Source organism: Lithobates pipiens, unplaced genomic scaffold (genome assembly GCF_037356315.1).
Source record: "Lithobates pipiens isolate NorthernLeopardFrog02 unplaced genomic scaffold, aLitPip1_a1.2 Scaffold_1, whole genome shotgun sequence".
NCBI classification, from domain to species: Eukaryota; Metazoa; Chordata; class Amphibia; order Anura; family Ranidae; genus Lithobates; species Lithobates pipiens.
In genome coordinates this window covers 262,582,614-262,602,636 of record NW_027507685.1, presented here as the reverse complement: position 1 = coordinate 262,602,636, position 20,023 = coordinate 262,582,614, and the positions used below count along the sequence as shown (strand labels likewise).

The following is a 20,023-nucleotide window of genomic DNA, read 5'->3' as shown; positions in this document are numbered from 1 at the left end:
TTGGCCCTGGACTTCATCCAGACCGGCCCACTTACATTTTGAGTGTCAGCACCCCCTAACATCAGAGTGTCCCATCAGCACCACCTAACATCAGAGTGTCCCATTACCAGCCCCCTTACATCAGAGTGTCCCATTACCAGCCCCCTTACATCAGAGTGTCCCATCACCAGCCCCCTTACATCAGAGTGTCCCATTACCAGCCCCCTTACATCAGAGTGTCCCATCACCAGCCCCCTTACATCAGAGTGTCCCATCACCAGCCCCCTTACATCAGAGTGTCCCATCACCAGCCCCCTTACATCAGAGTGTCCCATCACCAGCCCCCTTACATCAGAGTGTCCCATCACCAGCCCCCTTACATCAGAGTGTCCCATCACCAGCCCCCTTACATCAGAGTGTCCCATCACCAGCCCCCTTACATCAGAGTGTCCCATTACCAGCCCCCTTACATCAGAGTGTCCCATCAGCAGCCCCCTTACATCAGAGTGTCCCATCAGCAGCCCCCTTACATCAGAGTGTCCCATCAGCAGCCCCCTTACATCAGAGTGTCCCATCAGCAGCCCCCTTACATCAGAGTGGCCCATCAGCAACCCCCTTACATCAGAGTGGCCCACTGAGCCATCGGCCCACCGGGAAACTCCCGGCAGTCCCGATGGCCAGTACATGCCTGCCCCCAACCATCTAATGAAGTTGTGGCTCCCCCACCACAAAGTGGACCTTCCATCCTGGTGACCTCCTGCTTCATAATGCTGAGGGTTAGCATGGTGGCCCTGGTACTTGCTGGGAGTTATTATTGCTGGTGGTTAATATTTCGGGTGGTTGATGACCCTGACGGATGCTCAGTGTTACAGTTTGAAAGCTCATTATTTAATAGAATTTTTTGGCCTCGATTTCCTAAATCTTTCTCCAGTGATCACAGTGTGACTATAAATAAGATCCTCAAAGCACCCCCAAAGTTTCATTAAATAAAAATGATCACCAACATCAGTTGGACATATGTGTCCCATCCTAGACCAATAAGAGCTACACCACAGCCGTGGCCTTGAAATGATGACTCCCAACCACTCAACCACGAATGACACTGCCCCCCACCACCACCACCACCACAAAGGGACTCTTCCAACCTGATGACCTGCAGGGCCAGATTAAGAACAACATGGGCCTGGGGCTGAGGATTTCGTGGGCCTTTTTATGGAAATAAATAAAATGAAGACGCAAACATTTTTTGTTAAAACAAATTAAATATTTAATGTGTTTTGATTTTTGTCATTTTTTTACACAAATAGACCTTTTTTTTTGGTGGTATTTAAACACCACTAGGGTTTTTATTTTTTGCTAAACGTGAAAAAAAGACACGTTTAAAAAAAATGTTTTTCTTAGTTTGTGATAATATTTTTCCATAAGTAATTTTTATTCTTTACTGATGGGCATAAATGAGGCAGCACTGATGGGCATTGATAAGGGGGTGCTGATGAGGCTGTACTGATATGGAGCACTGATAATCTGCACTGATATGCAGATCATCAGCGATGGGCTATGATGAGCTGCACTGATAGGCAGCAATGATAGGCAGCACTGGTGGGCACTGATGAGCTGAACTAATGGGCACTGATGGGCTCTGATAGGGGTCACTGACAGATAGCACTTATGGGCACTGATAAAGTGGCACTGGTGAGGCAGCACTATTATGCGGCAATGATGGGCACTTATGGGCGGCACTGACACTGATAGGTGGCACTGATAATCTGCACTGATAGGCAGCCCTGATGGTAAATGATAGGTGGCACTGATGATCTGCACTAACAGGCAGCACTGATGGTCAATGATAGGTGGCAGTGATAGTCAATGATTGGTGGCACTGATAAACTGCACTAATGGGCACTGATGGGCAGCACCGATAGGGCTCTGATAGGTGGCACTGATGGTCAATGATAGGTGGCACTGATGAGCTGGACTACTGGGCACTGATAAGGTGCCACTGGTGAGACAGCACTATTATGCAGCACTGATGGGCACTTATAGGCAGCACTGATGTGTGACACTGACACTAATAGGTGGCACTGATGATCTGCAGTGATAGGCAGCACTGATGGTCAATGATAGGTGGCACTGATAAACTGCAGTAATGGGCACTGATTAAATGCACTAATAGGCACTGACAGGGCTTTGATAGGCGGCACTGATAGTCAATGATAAGTTGCAGTGATGAGCTGCACTAATGGGCACTGATGGGCTCTGATAGGCGGCACTGACAAGCAGGACTAATGGGCACTGACAAGGTGGCACTGATAGGCGGCGCTGATCAGCTGCACTGATAGGTGGCACTGGCACTGCTGAGCTGCAATAATGGGCACTGATAGGTGGCACTGATGAGCTACACTGATAGGTGGCACTAGCATTGATTGGATGGCACTGATGAGCTGCATTGATAGGCAGCACTGATAGGAGGCACTAATAGGTGGCACTGATGAACTGCACTGATAGGGGGCACTGGCATTGATTGGATGGCACTGATGAGCTGTACTGATATGTGGCACTGATAGAGGGCACTAGCACTGATAGGTGGCACTGATAGAGGACACTGGCACTGATAGGTGGCACTGGTACTGATTGGTGGCACTGATAGAGGACACTGGCACTGATTGGTGGCACTGATAGAGGACACTGGCACTGATAGGTGGCACTGATAGAGGGCACTGGTACTGATTGGTGGCACTGATAGAGGACACTGGCACTGATAGGTGGCACTGATAGAGGACACTGGCACTGATAGGTGGCACTGATAGAGGGCACTAGCACTGATAGGTGGCACTGATAGAGGACACTGGCACTGATAGGTGGCACTGATAGAGGGCACTGGTACTGATTGGTGGCACTGATAGAGGACACTGGCACTGATAGGTGGCACTGATAGAGGACACTGGCACTGATAGGTGGCACTGGTACTGATTGGTGGCACTGATAGAGGACACTGGCACTGATTGGTGGCACTGATAGAGGACACTGGCACTGATAGGTGGCACTGATAGAGGGCACTGGTACTGATTGGTGGTACTGATAGAGGACACTGGCACTGATAGGTGGCACTGATAGAGGGCACTGGCACTGATTGGTGGCACTTATAGAGGACACTGGCACTGATTGGTGGCACTGATAGAGGACACTGGTACTGATAGGTGGCACTAATAGAGGGCACTGGTACTGATTGGTGGCACTGATAGAGGACACTGGCACTGATAGGTGTCACTGATAGAGGACACTGGCAGTCTGGCACTGATAGGTGTCACTGATAGAGGACACTGGCACTGATAGGTGGCACTGATAGAGGGTACTGGTACTGATTGGTGGCACTGATGGAGGGCACTGGTACTGATTGGTGGCACTGATAGAGGGCACTGGTACTGATTGGTGGCACTGATAGAGGGCACTGGTACTGATTGGTGGCACTGATAGAGGACACTGGCACTGATAGAGGGCACTGGTACTGATTGGTGGCACTGATAGAGGACACTGGCACTGATAGGTGGCGCTGATAGAGGGCACTGGTGGTACTGATAGGTGGCACTGATAGAGGACACTGGCACTGATAGGTGGCACTGATAGAGGACACTGGCACTGATAGGTGGCACTGGTACTGATTGGTGGCACTGATAGAGGGCACTGGCACTGATTGGTGGCACTGATAGAGGACACTGGCACTGATAGGTGGCACTGATAGAGGGCACTGGTACTGATTGGTGGCACTGATAGAGGACACTGGCACTGATAGGTGGCACTGATAGAGGGCACTGGTACTGATTGGTGGTACTGATAGAGGACACTGGCACTGATAGGTGGCACTGATAGAGGGCACTGGCACTGATTGGTGGCACTTATAGAGGACACTGGCACTGATTGGTGGCACTGATAGAGGACACTGGTACTGATAGGTGGCACTAATAGAGGGCACTGGTACTGATTGGTGGCACTGATAGAGGACACTGGCACTGATAGGTGGCACTGATAGAGGACACTGGCAGTCTGGCACTGATAGGTGTCACTGATAGAGGACACTGGCACTGATAGGTGGCACTGATAGAGGGTACTGGTACTGATTGGTGGCACTGATGGAGGGCACTGGTACTGATTGGTGGCACTGATAGAGGGCACTGGTACTGATTGGTGGCACTGATAGAGGGCACTGGTACTGATTGGTGGCACTGATAGAGGACACTGGCACTGATAGAGGGCACTGGTACTGATTGGTGGCACTGATAGAGGACACTGGCACTGATAGGTGGCGCTGATAGAGGGCACTGGTGGTACTGATAGGTGGCACTAATAGAGAGCACTGGCACTGATGAGATGCACTAAATAGGCACGGATGGGTTGCCTGCACACTTGCACAGTCACTATGGAGTTGCAGTTAATAGACTCCGCCCCCCCCATGTAAGTTAACCACTTCAGCCTGAGTCTAGCCCCGTGGCTTACTTTAACTTAATTGTGCTGTCCAGGCTGTCCTTAATGAAGATATTATTGTGGCTCGCCTCGCCGCTCACAGTACCGCCCGGCGCCCGCACAGAAGTGTCCGTCCAGTCCACCTTTCCAAGGCAAGCCTCGGGACGCTGGGGAAGGCCTCCGGATGACGTCACGCCAGCCGGGACGTCAAGCTCCGCCTACAGCCGGATGCTGCCGAGCAGCTGAGCACGCTCAGCCTCGGCGGCGCACCGCAGTGTCTGCAACTGCAAAATTATATCAACCGGCCGCGCTGGCGGCGGCGCTGCAATTACATTAGCTGGCTGAAATGTCTGTCATATATCTGTGGGCCTATAATTAATAATGCAGCTGCCTGGCAATGAAGATATATAGCGGCCGACGGCCGGGCCGTGGTGATTGGCTTTTTTGTATGTACTTAAGTGTTTGGGCCTATAATATGATGGGGGCCTGGAGCTTCAGCTCCAAACGCCCCTATGTTAATCCGGCCCTGATGACCTGCACAAATACCGTGTGAGATAAAAGGTTGCAACGACCGCCATTGCATTCTCTAGGGTCTTTGCTAAAAAATATATATATATATATGTTTGGGGGTTCTATGTAATTTTCTAGCAAAAAAATGATGAATTTTACATATAGGAGAGTTGGCCTGGATGGGAAGTGGTTAATGAAATTTTTCTGAAACTCAGAATTACTGACTTTCCTTTCACTGAGTCAATCCGGGAACTTCTTTTGGTAAAATAGGATTGTGCGAGAGAGTATTAAATCCCGAGAGGAATCTTTCTCAATTATAGAAAGGAATGTAATAAAGCTTGACGTTAAAGTGGAAAAAGTTATTTTTGTCATAGTAAATTAGGTTGAAGAGGAAACATATTTATCAGGATATCACAATTGTGTACCAAATAAAAGCCTTATACGCACTTTATTAGGTCCCTCTTGCTAGTAGTGGGTTGGACCCCCTTTATTAGGTCCCTCTTGCTAGTAGAGGGTTGGACTCCCTTTATTAGGTCCACCTTGCTAGTAGCGGGTTGGACTCCCTTTATTAGGTCCCCCTTGCTAATAGCGGGTTGGACCCCCTTTATTATGTCCCCCTTGCTAGTAGCAGGTTGGACACCCTTTATTAGGCCCCCCCCCTTGAAGGGGGCGGGAGCAGCCAGCTCTAACACTGAGAACTGAGCGATCTAACCCCGCTGATCGCTCAGTTCTCACAGTTCTGTGAGCAGAGAGATGGTAACTGTCAGGCTCTGATCTCTGCTCTGCCCCACCCCCCGCTCACTGGCACGCTGGGCTGTGGAGGGGGTGGGAACAGCCGGCTCTAACACTGAGAACTGAGCGATCTAACCCCGCTGTTCGCTGAGCAGAGAGATGGTAACTGTCAGTCTCGGCTCTCTGCTTGGCCCTGCACTGGTTACCCCCATACTTAAAAAAAACCCTCACTAGACCCCACCTGTTTGAATAACTTAAGACCCATCTCCCTGCTCCTGTTTGCCTCCAAGCTCATCAAATGCCTTGTCCATCACTAAATGAGCTGCTACCTCACGGACAACAACCTCCTCGACCCTCTACAGTCCGGCTTCCGCCCACAGCATTCCACTGAAACTGCCCTACTAAAACTTACCAATGACCTTCTAACTGCTAAAACCAATGGCCTGTACTCCATACTCCATACTCATACTCTTGGACCTCTCTGCTGCCTTCGACACAGTTGACCACCCGCTCCACCTCAGCAAAGTCCATTCCCTTGGCCTCCATGATTTTGCTTTATTCTGGTTCTCCTCCTACCTATCTCAGTGCACTTTCAGTGTCACTTACAACTCTATCTCCTCCTCTCCTCTTCCTCTTTCTGTTGGGGTACCCCAAGGCTCCGTCCTTGGGCCCCTCCTATTCTCCTCCAATTCCATCTTTGGGCCCCTCCTATTCTCCTCCAATTCCATGTTTGGGGCCCTCCTATTGGGAGATATCCTCCCCCATGGATTCCAATACCACCTTGACACCGATGACACCCAGATCTATCTCTCCACTCCTCAACTCACCCCTTCGATCTCCTCACCAATCTCAAACTTATTGAATGATATATCGGTATGGAGGTCACACCACTTTCTCAAACTCAATCTTTCTAAAACTGAGCTTCTTATATTTCCTCCTTCCCGCCCCCCCCCCCCCCCTAACTTTACTATTAAGTTCAACCATTGGTCCCGCCACACATGCCAGGGTGCTGGGTGTAATCTTTGACTCCGACCTCTCCTTCAGCCCCCACATCCAATCACTGGCTAAATCCTGCCGCCTTCACCTCCGCAACATCTCCAGAATTTAACCCTTCTTGACTAACGACACCACAGAGTAACGTATTCCCTCCTTAGTTATTTCCTGCCTTGACTATTGCAACTCTCCCTTAAGCAGGCTTTCACCCTTCAGTCTATTATAAATGCTGCTGCTAGACTAATACACCTCACTAACCGATCCGTGACTGCTGCCCCTCTCTGCCAATCCCTTCACTGGCTTCCCCTCCCCCACCGTATAAAATCCAAAATACTAATCATAACATACAAGGCCATCCACAACATACCCCCATCTACATCACAAACCTCATCTGCAGATATCTCCCAAATCATCCCCTCCGCTCTTCCCAAGACCTCCTGCTCTCTAGCTCCCTTGTTACCTCCTCCTAGGACCCTCTGCTCTCTAGCTCCCTTGTTACCTCCTCCTAGGACCCTCTGCTCTCTAGCTCCCTTGTTACCTCCTCCTAGGACCCTCTGCTCTCTAGCTCCCTTGTTACCTCCTCCTAGGACCCTCTGCTCTCTAGCTCCCTTGTTGCCCCCTCCTAGGACCTCCTGCTCCATATCTCCCTTGTTACCTCCTCCCAGGACCTCCTGCTCTATAGCTCCCTTGTTACCTCCTCCCAGGACCTCCTGCTCTATAGCTCCCTTGTTACCTCCTCCCAGGACCTCCTTCTCTCTAGCTCCCTTGTTACCTCCTCCCAGGACCTCCTGCTCTATAGCTCCCTTGTTACCTCCTCCCAGGACCTCCTTCTCTCTAGCTCCCTTGTTACCACCTCCCAGGACCTCCTTCTCTCTAGCTCCCTTGTTACCACCTCCCAGGACCTCCTTCTCTCTAGCTCCCTTGTTACCTCCTCCCAGAACCTCCTTCTCTCTAGCTCCCTTGTTACCTCCTCCCAGGACCTCCTGCTCTATAGCTCCCTTGTTACCTCCTCCCAGGACCTCCTGCTCTATAGCTCCCTTGTTACCTCCTCCCAGGACCTCCTTCTCTCTAGCTCCCTTGTTACCACCTCCCAGGACCTCCTTCTCTCTAGCTCCCTTGTTACCACCTCCCAGGACCTCCTTCTCTCTAGCTCCCTTGTTACCTCCTCCCAGGACCTCCTTCTCTCTAGCTCCCTTGTTACCACCTCCCAGGACCTCCTTCTCTCTAGCTCCCTTGTTACCACCTCCCAGGACCTCCTTCTCTCTAGCTCCCTTGTTACCTCCTCCCAGAACCTCCTTCTCTCTAGCTCCCTTGTTACCACCTCCCAGGACCTCCTTCTCTCTAGCTCCCTTGTTACCACCTCCCAGGACCTCCTTCTCTCTAGCTCCCTTGTTACCTCCTCCCAGAACCTCCTGCTCTCTAGCTCCCTTGTTACCACCTCCCAGGACCTCCTTCTCTCTAGCTCCCTTGTTACCACCTCCCAGGACCTCCTTCTCTATAGCTCCCTTGTTACCTCCTCCCAGAACCTCCTTCTCTCTAGCTCCCTTGTTACCTCCTCCCAGAACCTCCTTCTCTCTCTAGCTCCCTTGTTACCACCTCCCAGGACCTCCTTCTCTCTAGCTCCCTTGTTACCACCTCCCAGAACCTCCTGCTCTCTAGCTCCCTTGTTACCACCTCCCAGGACCTCCTTCTCTCTAGCTCCCTTGTTACCACCTCCCAGGACCTCCTTCTCTCTAGCTCCCTTGTTACCACCTCCCAGGACCTCCTTCTCTCTAGCTCCCTTGTTACCACCTCCCAGGACCTCCTTCTCTCTAGCTCCCTTGTTACCACCTCCCAGGACCTCCTTCTCTCTAGCTCCCTTGTTACCACCTCCCAGGACCTCCTTCTCTCTAGCTCCCTTGTTACCTCCTCCCAGAACCTCCTGCTCTCTAGCTCCCTTGTTACCTCCTCCCAGAACCTCCTGCTCTCTAGCTCCCTTGTTACCACCTCCCAGAACCTCCTTCTCTCTATCTCCCTTGTTACCACCTCCCAGGACCTCCTTCTCTCTAGCTCCCTTGTTACCTCCTCCCAGGACCTCCTGCTCTCTAGCTCCCTTGTTAGCACCTCCCAGGACCTCCTGCTCTTTAGCTCCCTTGTTAGCACCTCCCGTGCTCTCCTTCAGAACTTCTCCAGAGCCTCTCCCATCCTCTGGAACTCCCTGCCTCGTTATGTCCGATCAGCCGTTAACCTGTCCACCTTTAGGAGATCCCTGAAGTCGCGCAAATATGCACCAAAATCACACATAAAACATCGCAAGAAAATGCTGTAAAAGCGCTCAAAGGCACTATGCTCAGGTGTGAATGCAACCTCAATGTGCGCTTTATTAATTTAATTTATTTTCCATTACAGGAAGCAGGCACATGCTAAAGGGCAGAGTTTTGAAACCATTTCTGCCGGCGGTTTGAATGCGGCCCTCGCACATTACAGGTAATGCTACAAATGTTATGAATGTTTGTGCTGCTATTATAGTGCACCCATGCCCAGACTATGGACATTAGAACAAAAGATAAAGCAAACCACCCCTGATGCCAATACTATGCATTTGAGCAAATATCAGTACTCAAATGCTCCCGATACCGAAACCGATACTTTGTGGTGCAATTTTCATCAATGCAGTTTGGCGCAAATCATCAAACTGCAAAGAATCGCATGTGATTTGAACAGGAATGCGGTGCGATTTCTCTCAGACTTCTCCAGCCCTGTGAACACCTCCAGGGGGGCCTGATTTGCTGCCAGATATGTACTGTGAGTTCTAAAATGTTTTAAACTGCCCACTAGATGGCGCTTTAATCCCTTTCTATACACACACACACACACACAAGAGTGGAGGGGGAAATCACTTTGCAATTCAGACAGGAATTGCACTGCATTCCTGTTCAAATTGCATGCAATTCTTTGCAGTGCAATTTGCGCCAATTTTTTATTTTTTTTTGTATTGATGCAAATTGCACCGCAAAGTATTAGTACTCCAGTATTGGCGAGTGCTTGACCAAAAGTACTCGCCAATAAAAAAAAATGTATCTGTGCAACCCTACATGAAATCCATTAAGGGGAAGGCTTTTAGAACCACTTAAAACACCTGTATCCTTGGAACCCAAGGCCATGGATGATCTAGTAGAAAGCAACATCCCTTATATATGTAGCACTGACCCCCAAAGGAGCGGCTGAAATTTTCTGGGCTCACCGATTACCTCCTCCAGCTCATACTCGTTGTCCTTGTCTAGGGGTTCCCAGGGGTGGTGACCCAGTAACTGTAGAGACCGACACTTGAATTCCTTGTTTGAGTTTTGTTCAACTGTTTTATGCAAAATAAAAATCCTGTCTCTAAGTTGGGAATAGAGGGTATCAGGGTAGAGTTTAGCTCAGGTACTTGGAACTGCTGACTTCAATAAAAGTCTCTCTCTCTGTACACAGTCCAGGGAACAGCCGCTCACAACTGGACTCTTTAACTGTTGGATAAATCCTTAAGTTTTGGGTTTAGCAGCCAACAGATAATTCTGGCTTTTCTAAGTCTCTCACACAGACTTGGTTGGAAACTTGGAAACTTAGTTCAACTGGAAGGGTAGAAGTAGGACCTTTTCTTACTGTACCAGAATCTTGCAGCCGGTCCGGCGATACCGTAAGAATTGTGGATTCAATCAATGTCCATGTGCAGCTCAGCTTTCAGGCTCTTACCGAGCAGCCAGCCTTGTGCGTGGCTCTCCTACTGAAGAGTCCTCCCCTGGTCGCATGTAGAGTTGCTTGGCCTTTCCAAACCCCGAGACGGCACCGAAACACCTTAGAATCCTCCTTCCAGTTACTGTGCCTCGGATTAGCCAGTTTTGAGGCTCGGAAACTGATGGATCCGCACCCCAGGCCATGAGGGCCCCTGGGGGCTGGTCAGGAGGATCAGGACCACGCAGTCAGCAACAACTTCTGGACCGGAATCCTCGAACCACGTGACTTTGGCACCTTAAGTACCCCATCCTGGATTACGAAGTGAGACATACGCGCCCACTGATTGGTTCTGAGACAGAGATTGGTACCCAATGCGTCCAACCAGACTGTGTTCTATAGCCCCTCACAGGTGTACAACCCCCACCTATGACCAGGCAGAACTTCTATACAGCCCAGCCAAACTGATGCCAAAGTACAATTTAGCACAATTAGCCCCAAAACTTACTACAGTTTTGGGCAAAAACTAAATTTAACATATAGTGCGTACTCATTAGGTGTACCGGCGCTACATATAGCATGGTCTAATTTTCACAGTCTCCCTGGTCCCCTGAAGCAGCCTTTCCCAACCTATCTACCCCAAAGGAGCCCTTGAAATAATTTTCAGGTCTCCGGGAACCCCCGCTAAATCGTGGGCAGTGGGAAGAATGTTCCTTACATTGGAGATCAGTGAGAAGAATGTTCCTTACATTGGTGATCAGTGAGAAGAATGTTCCTTACATTGGAGATCAGTGAGAAGAATGTTCCTTACATTGGTGATCAGTGAGAAGAATGTTCCTTACATTGGTGATCAGTGAGAAGAATGTTCCTTACATTGGTGATCAGTGAGAAGAATGTTCCTTACATTGGTGATCGGTGAGAAGAATGTCCCTTACATTGGTGATCAGTGGGAAGAATGTTCCTTACATTGGTGATCAGTGAGAAGAATGTTCCTTACATTGGTGATCAGTGAGAAGAATGTTCCTTACATTGGTGATCAGTGAGAAGAATGTTTCTTACATTGGTGATCGGTGAGAAGAATGTCCCTTACATTGGTGATCAGTGGGAAGAATGTTCCTTACATTGGTGATCAGTGAGAAGAATGTTCATTACATTGGTGATCGGTGAGAAGAATGTTCCTTACATTGGTGATCAGTGAGAAGAATGTTCCTAACATTGGTGATCAGTGAGAAGAATGCTCCTTACATTGGTGATCAGTGGGAAGAATGTTCCTTACATTGGCGATCAGTGAGAAGAATGTCCCTTACATTGGTGATCAGTGAGAAGAATGTTCCTTACATTGGTGATCAGTGAGAAGAATGTTCCTTACATTGGTGATCAGTGGGAAGAATGTTCCTTACATTGGTGATCAGTGAGAAGAATGTTCCTTACATTGGTGATCAGTGAGAAGAATGCTCCTTACATTGGTGATCAGTGAGAAGAATGCTCCTTACATTGGTGATCCTTGAGAAGAATGTTCCTTACATTGGTGATCGGTGAGAAGAATGTTGCTTACATTGGTGATCAGTGAGAAGAATGTTGCTTACATTGGTGATCAGTGGGAAGAATGTTCCTTACATTGGTGATCAGTGAGAAGAATGTTCCTTACATTGGTGATCAGTGAGAAGAATGCTCCTTACATTAGTGATCAGTGGGAAGAATGTTCCTTACATTGGTGATCAGTGAGAAGAATGTTCCTTACATTGGTGATCAGTGAGAAGAATGTTCCTTACATTGGTGATCAGTGGGAAGAATGTTCCTTACATTGGTGATCAGTGAGAAGAATGTTCCTTACATTGGTGATCAGTGAGAAGAATGTTCCTTACATTGGTGATCAGTGGGAAGAATGTTCCTTACATTGGTGGTCAGTGAGAAGAATGTTCCTTACATTGGTGATCAGTGATAAGAATGTTCCTTACATTGGTGATCAGTGGGAAGAATGTTCCTTACATTGGTGGTCAGTGAGAAGAATGTTCCTTACATTGGTGATCAGTGGGAAGAATGTTCCTTACATTGGTGATCAGTGAGAAGAATGTCCCTTACATTGGTGATCAGTGAGAAGAATGTTCCTTACATTGGTGATCAGTGAGAAGAATGTTCCTTACATTGGTGATCAGTGAGAAGAATGTTCCTTACATTGGTGATCAGTGAGAAGAATGTTCCTTACATTGGTGATCAGTGAGAAGAATGTTCCTTACATTGGTGATCAGTGAGAAGAATGTTCCTTACATTGGTGATCAGTGGGAAGAATGTTCCTTACATTGGTGATCAGTGAGAAGAATGTCCCTTACATTGGTGATCAGTGAGAAGAATGTTCCTTACATTGGTGATCAGTGAGAAGAATGTTCCTTACATTGGTGATCAGTGAGAAGAATGTTCCTTACATTGGAGATCGGTGAGAAGAATGTCCCTTACATTGGTGATCGGTGAGAAGAATGTTCCTTACATTGGTGATCAGTGAGAAGAATGTCCTTTACATTGGTGATCGGTGAGAAGAATGTTCCTTACATTGGTGATCAGTGAGAAGAATGTTCCTTACATTGGTGATCAGTGAGAAGAATGTTCCTTACATTGGTGATCAGTGAGAAGAATGTTCCTTACATTGATGATCAGTGAGAAGAATGTTCCTTACATTGGAGATCGGTGAGAAGAATGTTCCTTACATTGGTGATCAGTGAGAAGAATGTTCCTTACATTGGTGATCAGTGAGAAGAATGTCCCTTACATTGGTGATCAGTGAGAAGAATGTTCCTTACATTGGTGATCAGTGAGAAGAATGTTCCTTACATTGGTGATCAGTGAGAAGAATGTTCCTTACATTGGTGATCAGTGAGAAGAATGTTCCTTACATTGGTGATCAGTGAGAAGAATGTCTCTTACATTGGTGATCAGTGAGAAGAATGTCTCTTACATTGGTGATCAGTGAGAAGAATGTTCCTTACATTGGTGATCAGTGAGAAGAATGTTCCTTACATTGGTGATCAGTGAGAAGAATGTCTCTTACATTGGTGATCAGTGAGAAGAATGTCTCTTACATTGGTGATCAGTGAGAAGAATGTCTCTTACATTGGTGATCAGTGAGAAGAATGTCTCTTACATTGGTGATCAGTGAGAAGAATGTCTCTTACATTGGTGATCAGTGAGAAGAATGTCCCTTACATTGGTGATCAGTGAGAAGAATGTTCCTTACATTGGTGATCAGTGAGAAGAATGTCTCTTACATTGGTGATCAGTGAGAAGAATGTCTCTTACATTGGTGATCAGTGAGAAGAATGTTCCTTACATTGGTGATCAGTGAGAAGAATGTTCCTTACATTGGTGATCAGTGAGAAGAATGTTCCTTACATAGGTGATCAGTGAGAAGAATGTTCCTTACATTGGTGATCAGTGAGAAGAATGTTCCTTACATTGGTGATCAGTGAGAAGAATGTTCCTTACATTGGTGATCAGTGGGAAGAATGTTCCTTACATTGGTGATCAGTGAGAAGAATGCTCCTTACATTGGTGATCAGTGAGAAGAATGTTCCTTACATTGGTGATCAGTGAGAAGAATGTTCCTTACATTGGTGATCAGTGAGAAGAATGTTCCTTACATTGGTGATCAGTGAGAAGAATGTTCCTTACATTGGTGATCAGTGGGAAGAATGTTCCTTACATTGGTGATCAGTGAGAAGAATGTTCCTTACATTGGTGATCAGTGAGAAGAATGTTCCTTACATTGGTGATCAGTGGGAAGAATGTTCCTTACATTGGTGATCAGTGGGAAGAATGTTCCTTACATTGGTGATCAGTGAGAAGAATGTTCCTTACATTGGTGATCAGTGGGAAGAATGTTCCTTACATTGGTGATTAAGGATGAGCCGAACACCCCCCTGTTCGGTTCGCACCAGAACCTGCGAACAGACCTAAACTTTGTATGAACTTTAGAACCTTATTAAAGTCTATGGGACTCCAACGTTCAAAATTAAAAGTGCTAATTTTAAAGGCTAATATGCAAGTTACTGTCCTAAAAAGTGTTTGGGGACCCGGGTCCTGCCCCAGGGGACATGGATCAATGCAAAAAAAGTTTTAAAAACGGCCGTTTTTTCGGGAGCAGTGATTTTAATAATGCTTAAAATGAAACAATAAAAGTGTAATATTCCTTTAAATTTCGTACCTGGGGGGTGTCTATAGTATGTCTGTGAAGGGGCACATGTTTCCCGTGCTTAGAACTGTCCCTGCACAAAGTGTCATTTCTGCAGGAAAAAAAAGTCATTTAAAATCACTTGCGGCTATAATGAATTGTCGGCTCCCCGTAATACAGAGAACAGTCATTGAAAGTCATTGATAAAAAAAAAGAAAAAAAATGCGTGGGGTTCCCCCAAATAAAATTACCAGGCCCTTCAGGTCTGGTATGGATATTAAGGGGAACCCCGCGTCAAATAAAAAAAAAATGACGTGGGGTTCCCCCCAAATATCCGTACCAGACCCTTCAGGTCTGGTATGGATTTTAAGGGGAACTCCACACCAAATTTTTTTAAAAAATGGCATGGAGTTCCCCCTAAAAATCCATACCAGACCCTTTATCTGAGCACGCAACCTGGCAGGCCTCAGGAAAAGAGGGGGGTGAGAGAGCGCCCCCTCCTGAACCGTACCAGGCCACATGCCCTCAACATTGGGAGAATGCTTTGGGGTCCCCCCATAGCACAATGTCCCCATGTGGATGAGGACAAGGGCCTCATCCCCACAACCCTGGCCGGTGGTTGTGGGGGTCTGGTATGGATATTTGGGGGGAACCCCACGTCATTTTTTTATTAAATTTGACGTGGGGTTCCCCTTAATATCCATACCAGACCTGAAGGGCCTGGTAATTGAATTTGGGGGAACCCCACTCTTTTTTTTTTTATCAATGACTTTCAATGACTGTTCTCTGTATTACGGGGAGCCGACAATTCATTATAGCCGCGAGTGATTTTAAATGACTTTTTTTCCTGCAGAAATGACACTTTGTGCATAAGGCTGAACCACTCCATTGAGTGGACCATCCCGACCAGCTGAGTATCCTTGTTTAGGTGGGCAGCCCGGGCATGGCAAAACTGTGGCTCGATCATCTACTTTTACATTCCCCCGTCCGCCCATGTGAATAAACGCTAATTAGTTCAGCTTTTATGTTTTTGCAGCGCGACAAATGAGACCAACCGACAGCTGACTGTGAATGAAATGTACCTGGTGGACTCTGGAGGACAGTATCTGTGAGTATTCTTCTAAAGGATTTTCCTTTAACTTCTATATAATTAACTTATAAGAAGATGAAGTCATTTTTCTATATGATAATTCTCAGAGATATAAACCCCAACATCCCGCGTAGGTAAAAAAAAAACCTGGAGTAGGTTCATGGCACTCATTTCAACCGAGGAACCCACTTGGATGAGTGGTGAAATATCTCCAGCCATACAGAAGAAGTCTGGTTCAGTGTGACCAACTACCACTACCAGCCAGACCTTAACTCTGCCCTCCTTAACCTTTTCACAACAGGGCAGGGCCGTCTTTAATATTGATTGGACCCTGGGCAAACATTTTCTTGGGCCCTCCCGAATCCACTGATCAACTATTTTCTAGCATTGCAGGCTCAGGGGGCAGCTCATTTGGGCCCCACAACAATGACTGGGCCCTGGGGGCAGCTGCCCCTTTTGTAGAAAAAAATTATCCGCACTCCGGTTGCGGCTCTTAAAATGTCTTAATTTTATTGAATAGCCACAGTGAACAAACGCTGATGAAATCAGTTGACGCGTTTCAGCCTATAAGGCCTTAGTCATAACCCCATAGCTGCCCCTTTTTGTTCTGCATTAAAGACGGGGGAACCCTTGAAATAACTTTCTGGTCTCGGGGAACCTCTGCTAAAAATGACTATATCATAGGTTTACACAGCCTATTGTATTAAGGTGTGCACTCCCAAGCTCAAACATACATGAGCGCCACCTGCTGTCACAGGGAGGAAGCTCTGGTGGTGGGAGATGGCTGATTGGGAGCATATTATGATACACCTTAAATACGGGTATAATGTGTTCCTGAGTTTAAACCTAATCTTTAATATAATAGGGGCATTTACACTGGCCACTGGCATCCCCCAACCACCCACCTGGTGCTGCCCATAGATAATGCTAATGCACATGGGGTAATTAAGGTGTGCCCGACACATCCTGTGCGCACACCTATGGACTATATCTACAACTCATGGTACATTAGTGGGATGGTCAGTGGGAAGAATGCTCCCTACACTTGTTGTCATTGGAAAGAATTACCTCCTTACAGATAGACTATATTGCCAAAAGTATTGGGACACCTGCCTTTACATATCCATGAACTTTAATGGCCGCGTACACACGCGGGGACTGTTCGCCCAACTTTGTCCGCTGAACAGTGTTTCGGCGGACAGTCCGCTCGTGTGTGGGCTTTCAGCGGACAGTTTCAGCGAACAGTCCGCTGAACAAGGTTTTTCGGAAATTCCGAAAAACTGTCCGCTGAAACTTTGTTTCAGCGAACAGTCCCCTCGTGTGTAGGCTTGTTCGTCAAACTAAGTTCCGCGCATGCTCAGAAAGGATTTACATGCCGAAAGTTATAATGCAGTGTATAGGACGTCGTATTTTTGTCCCGTCGTACGTGCCGTTCACGTCATCGCGCACGGTTTCAGCAAACTGTTCGTTCGTCGTGTGTGGCCATGTCCGTCCATGCTAATTTTGAGCGGACTGTTTGCTGAAACTGTTTGACGGACAAAGTTGGGCGAACAGTCCCCGCGTGTGTACGCGGCCTAATGGCATTCCCAGTCTTAGTCCGTAGGGTTCAATAATGAGTTGGCCCACCCTTGGCAGCTATAACAGCTTCAACTCTTCTGGGAAGGCCGTCCACAAGGTTTAGGAGATGTGTCTATGGGAATGTTTGACTGTTCTTCCAGAAGAGTATTTGTGAGGTCGGGCACTGATGTACGACGAGAAGGCCTGGCTCGCAGTCTCCACTCTAATTCATCCCAAAGGTGTTCTATCGGGTTGAGGTCAGGCCAGTCAAGTTCCTCCACCCCCAAAATGCAGAGAACCCACTACGAATGGGCCTTTTAGACACCTTTTTTTATTTTGATGCAAATGGAATGTGTGTAGCTGATTTCAAGTGAAAGTTCAACTAGGCTTAAATTGGACTAACATTTATTGTTTTGTAGGGATGGAACGACTGACATTACAAGAACCGTTCACTGGGGGAAACCTACCGCTTTTGAAAAGGTATGTTTATTTCAACACAGCCGGAAAGTCAACCACTACGTGGTCAGAGAAAGCTTTCAGACAGCGAAAAATGTGAAAGGGCAATTCTTTGGTCTATATAGCCAAAAATATACCAAAACCTGGTCTTGGTTCCTAGAAAGATAAACATTGGCACTGTTTACTAAAAAAAAGGGGGGAATTGGGGAACTTGGGACTTTGAGTGAAGCCATGGCTGGGTAAAGTCACGTGCCTCCATCCCTATCATCTGTAAATAAAAGCTTCACCGCGGCAGGGGGCGGCGGTGATGCAAAAGGAAAAAAGTGGGACTTTAAATGAAGCTCAGGATGACAAAAATGAGTAAAATGGTGGAAAATAAGGATTTAATAATGCGTGAAAAACAAGTTTACATACAATTCATTCCATGTATACAAAAATGCGCCCATAACATGGTGTCAATCTGCAACCTGGCAATAATTGATAATAACATATTTACAACCATTAATATTCAGAGTAAAATAAAAGGGACCACCATACTCATAGTTGGATACAAATGTTAAGATAATAGCATCTGCACTGTCAATAGGCTCAAAAACCCAAATATGTTAGAAGAAGTATAACACATATCATGATGGTTATGTAGTTCATACATCAGTAGCTCGACGCGTTTCGCGGCTTTAAACCGCTCTTCAGGAGCAGACATGTAAGATATCTGCAATAGGAAAATATTTGTAGGTAAGTATATTAAATCAGGGTAGGGGGGATGGATAAAGCCCCCCAAAAATCCGTATAAGACAAAAATGGCTTACAAATATGTGTGCACTGGAAGGCAGGGCGCCAAAGACCCCAGGCCACCCCAGAGCATCGGTGTCGGGAGCCGAGAGGGCATGTATAGGGCGGCGATCGTCACAGGCAGGCGTCCGGGCGAGCTCCAAGCACCCCTAGTGTGAATGTGAGAACTGGTGAGGTGTGGTGAAAACAATAATTGAAAACCAAAAACAAAAAACAAACCACGAAAAAGGACCGAAAACAATGTTGAAGGGTGAATGTGTGGGGTGTAAGACCAGTGGATAAAGGTTAGTAAGAAAAGTGATGAATGTGAAAGTGAGGAAATGAAATCCAAACAGAAGTGACGGTGGAAGACCATGGTAAGAGGTCATCACCGAAACATTCAATGGATAAAGAGTTAAATGAAGATAGAGTGTAAGATATACCTGTATTAGACAGGAAAGGAAACAGTCCATAATTAATGTGATGCCAATTGTGGTGTAGGGCTCAGAGGAACTGTTTAGGTTGTTTATGATAAAAAAAAAAAAAAAAGAAAAAAAAAAAAAGAAAAAAGTTTAATTAGCTGTAGTTTGACCAATATTCCCCCAAAAAACGCCAAAAAATTGGAATTGCTGAACTCGAAATCCTATTTGAATTTAATGGGAATCCAAACCAGGCTCCGAAAAAAAATTGTGCATTACAGAGCAGCAACCATTTCCAACTGCTATAGAACAGTTTGGGGAGCTCCTGATACCCTGCCTGGTGAGGTTGTAGGCGGGACGCGGCGCGGTGCCATGGGAATAACACACACGGTCCAAGTGTGATATAAGAACTTATATTGAAGTAATGCAAAGACAGTTCACAATAAACCCGGACAGGGCTGGCCCAAGACATTGTGCTGCCTGGGTCCAAGACTAAAATGCTTGGGTAGTATATAGATAGGCTAGGGTAGGATAGGGGCTAGCTATGGTAGTATAGGGGCAGGTTAGGGTAGCACATAGACAGGCTAGGGTAGTATATGGACAGGCTAGGGTGGTATATAGACAGGCTAGGGTGGTATATAGACAGGCTAGGGTGGTACATAGACAGGCTAGGGTGGTACATAGACAGGCTAGAGTGGTACATAGACAGGCTAGGGTGGTACATAGACAGGCTAGGGTGGTACATAGACAGGCTAGGGTGGTATAGAGACAGGCTAGGGCAGTATAGGGATGGGCTAGGGTAGTATATAGACAGGCTAGAGTAGTATAGGGGCAGGTTAGGGTAGTATGAGGGCAGGCTAAGGTAGTATATGGACAGGCTAGAATGGTGTATAGACAGGCTAGGGCAGTATAGGGGCAGGCTAGGGCAGTATTGGGGCAGGCTAGGGTAGTATAGGGACAGGCTAGGGTAGTATAGGGATAGGCTAGGGTAGTATCTGGACAGTCTAGGGCAGTATAGGGGCAGTCTAGGGCGGTCTATAGACAGGATAGGGCAGTATAGGGGCTGACTGGGGTAGTATATAGACAGGCTAGAGTAGTATATAGGCAGGCTCAGTCAGTATAGGGGCAGGCTAGAGTAGTATAGGGCAGGCTGACCGGGGGGGGGGGGGGGTGCACTGCTGGAAAAAAATCAATTTGCTGGGT

General features: G+C 47.1%; 1 protein-coding gene across 1 annotated transcript in view; it reads left to right on the top strand.

Moving 5' to 3' along the window:
• The window catches only part of XPNPEP2 (X-prolyl aminopeptidase 2), a 111,950-nt gene that overhangs the window by 67,388 nt on the left and 24,539 nt on the right, over nt 1-20,023 (top strand). The window contains exons 13-15 of the mRNA XM_077485375.1: nt 9,061-9,138; nt 15,564-15,635; nt 17,594-17,654. Of these exons, the coding sequence (XP_077341501.1) occupies nt 9,061-9,138; nt 15,564-15,635; nt 17,594-17,654 (211 nt within the window). The remainder of the gene's footprint in view (nt 1-9,060; nt 9,139-15,563; nt 15,636-17,593; nt 17,655-20,023) is intronic.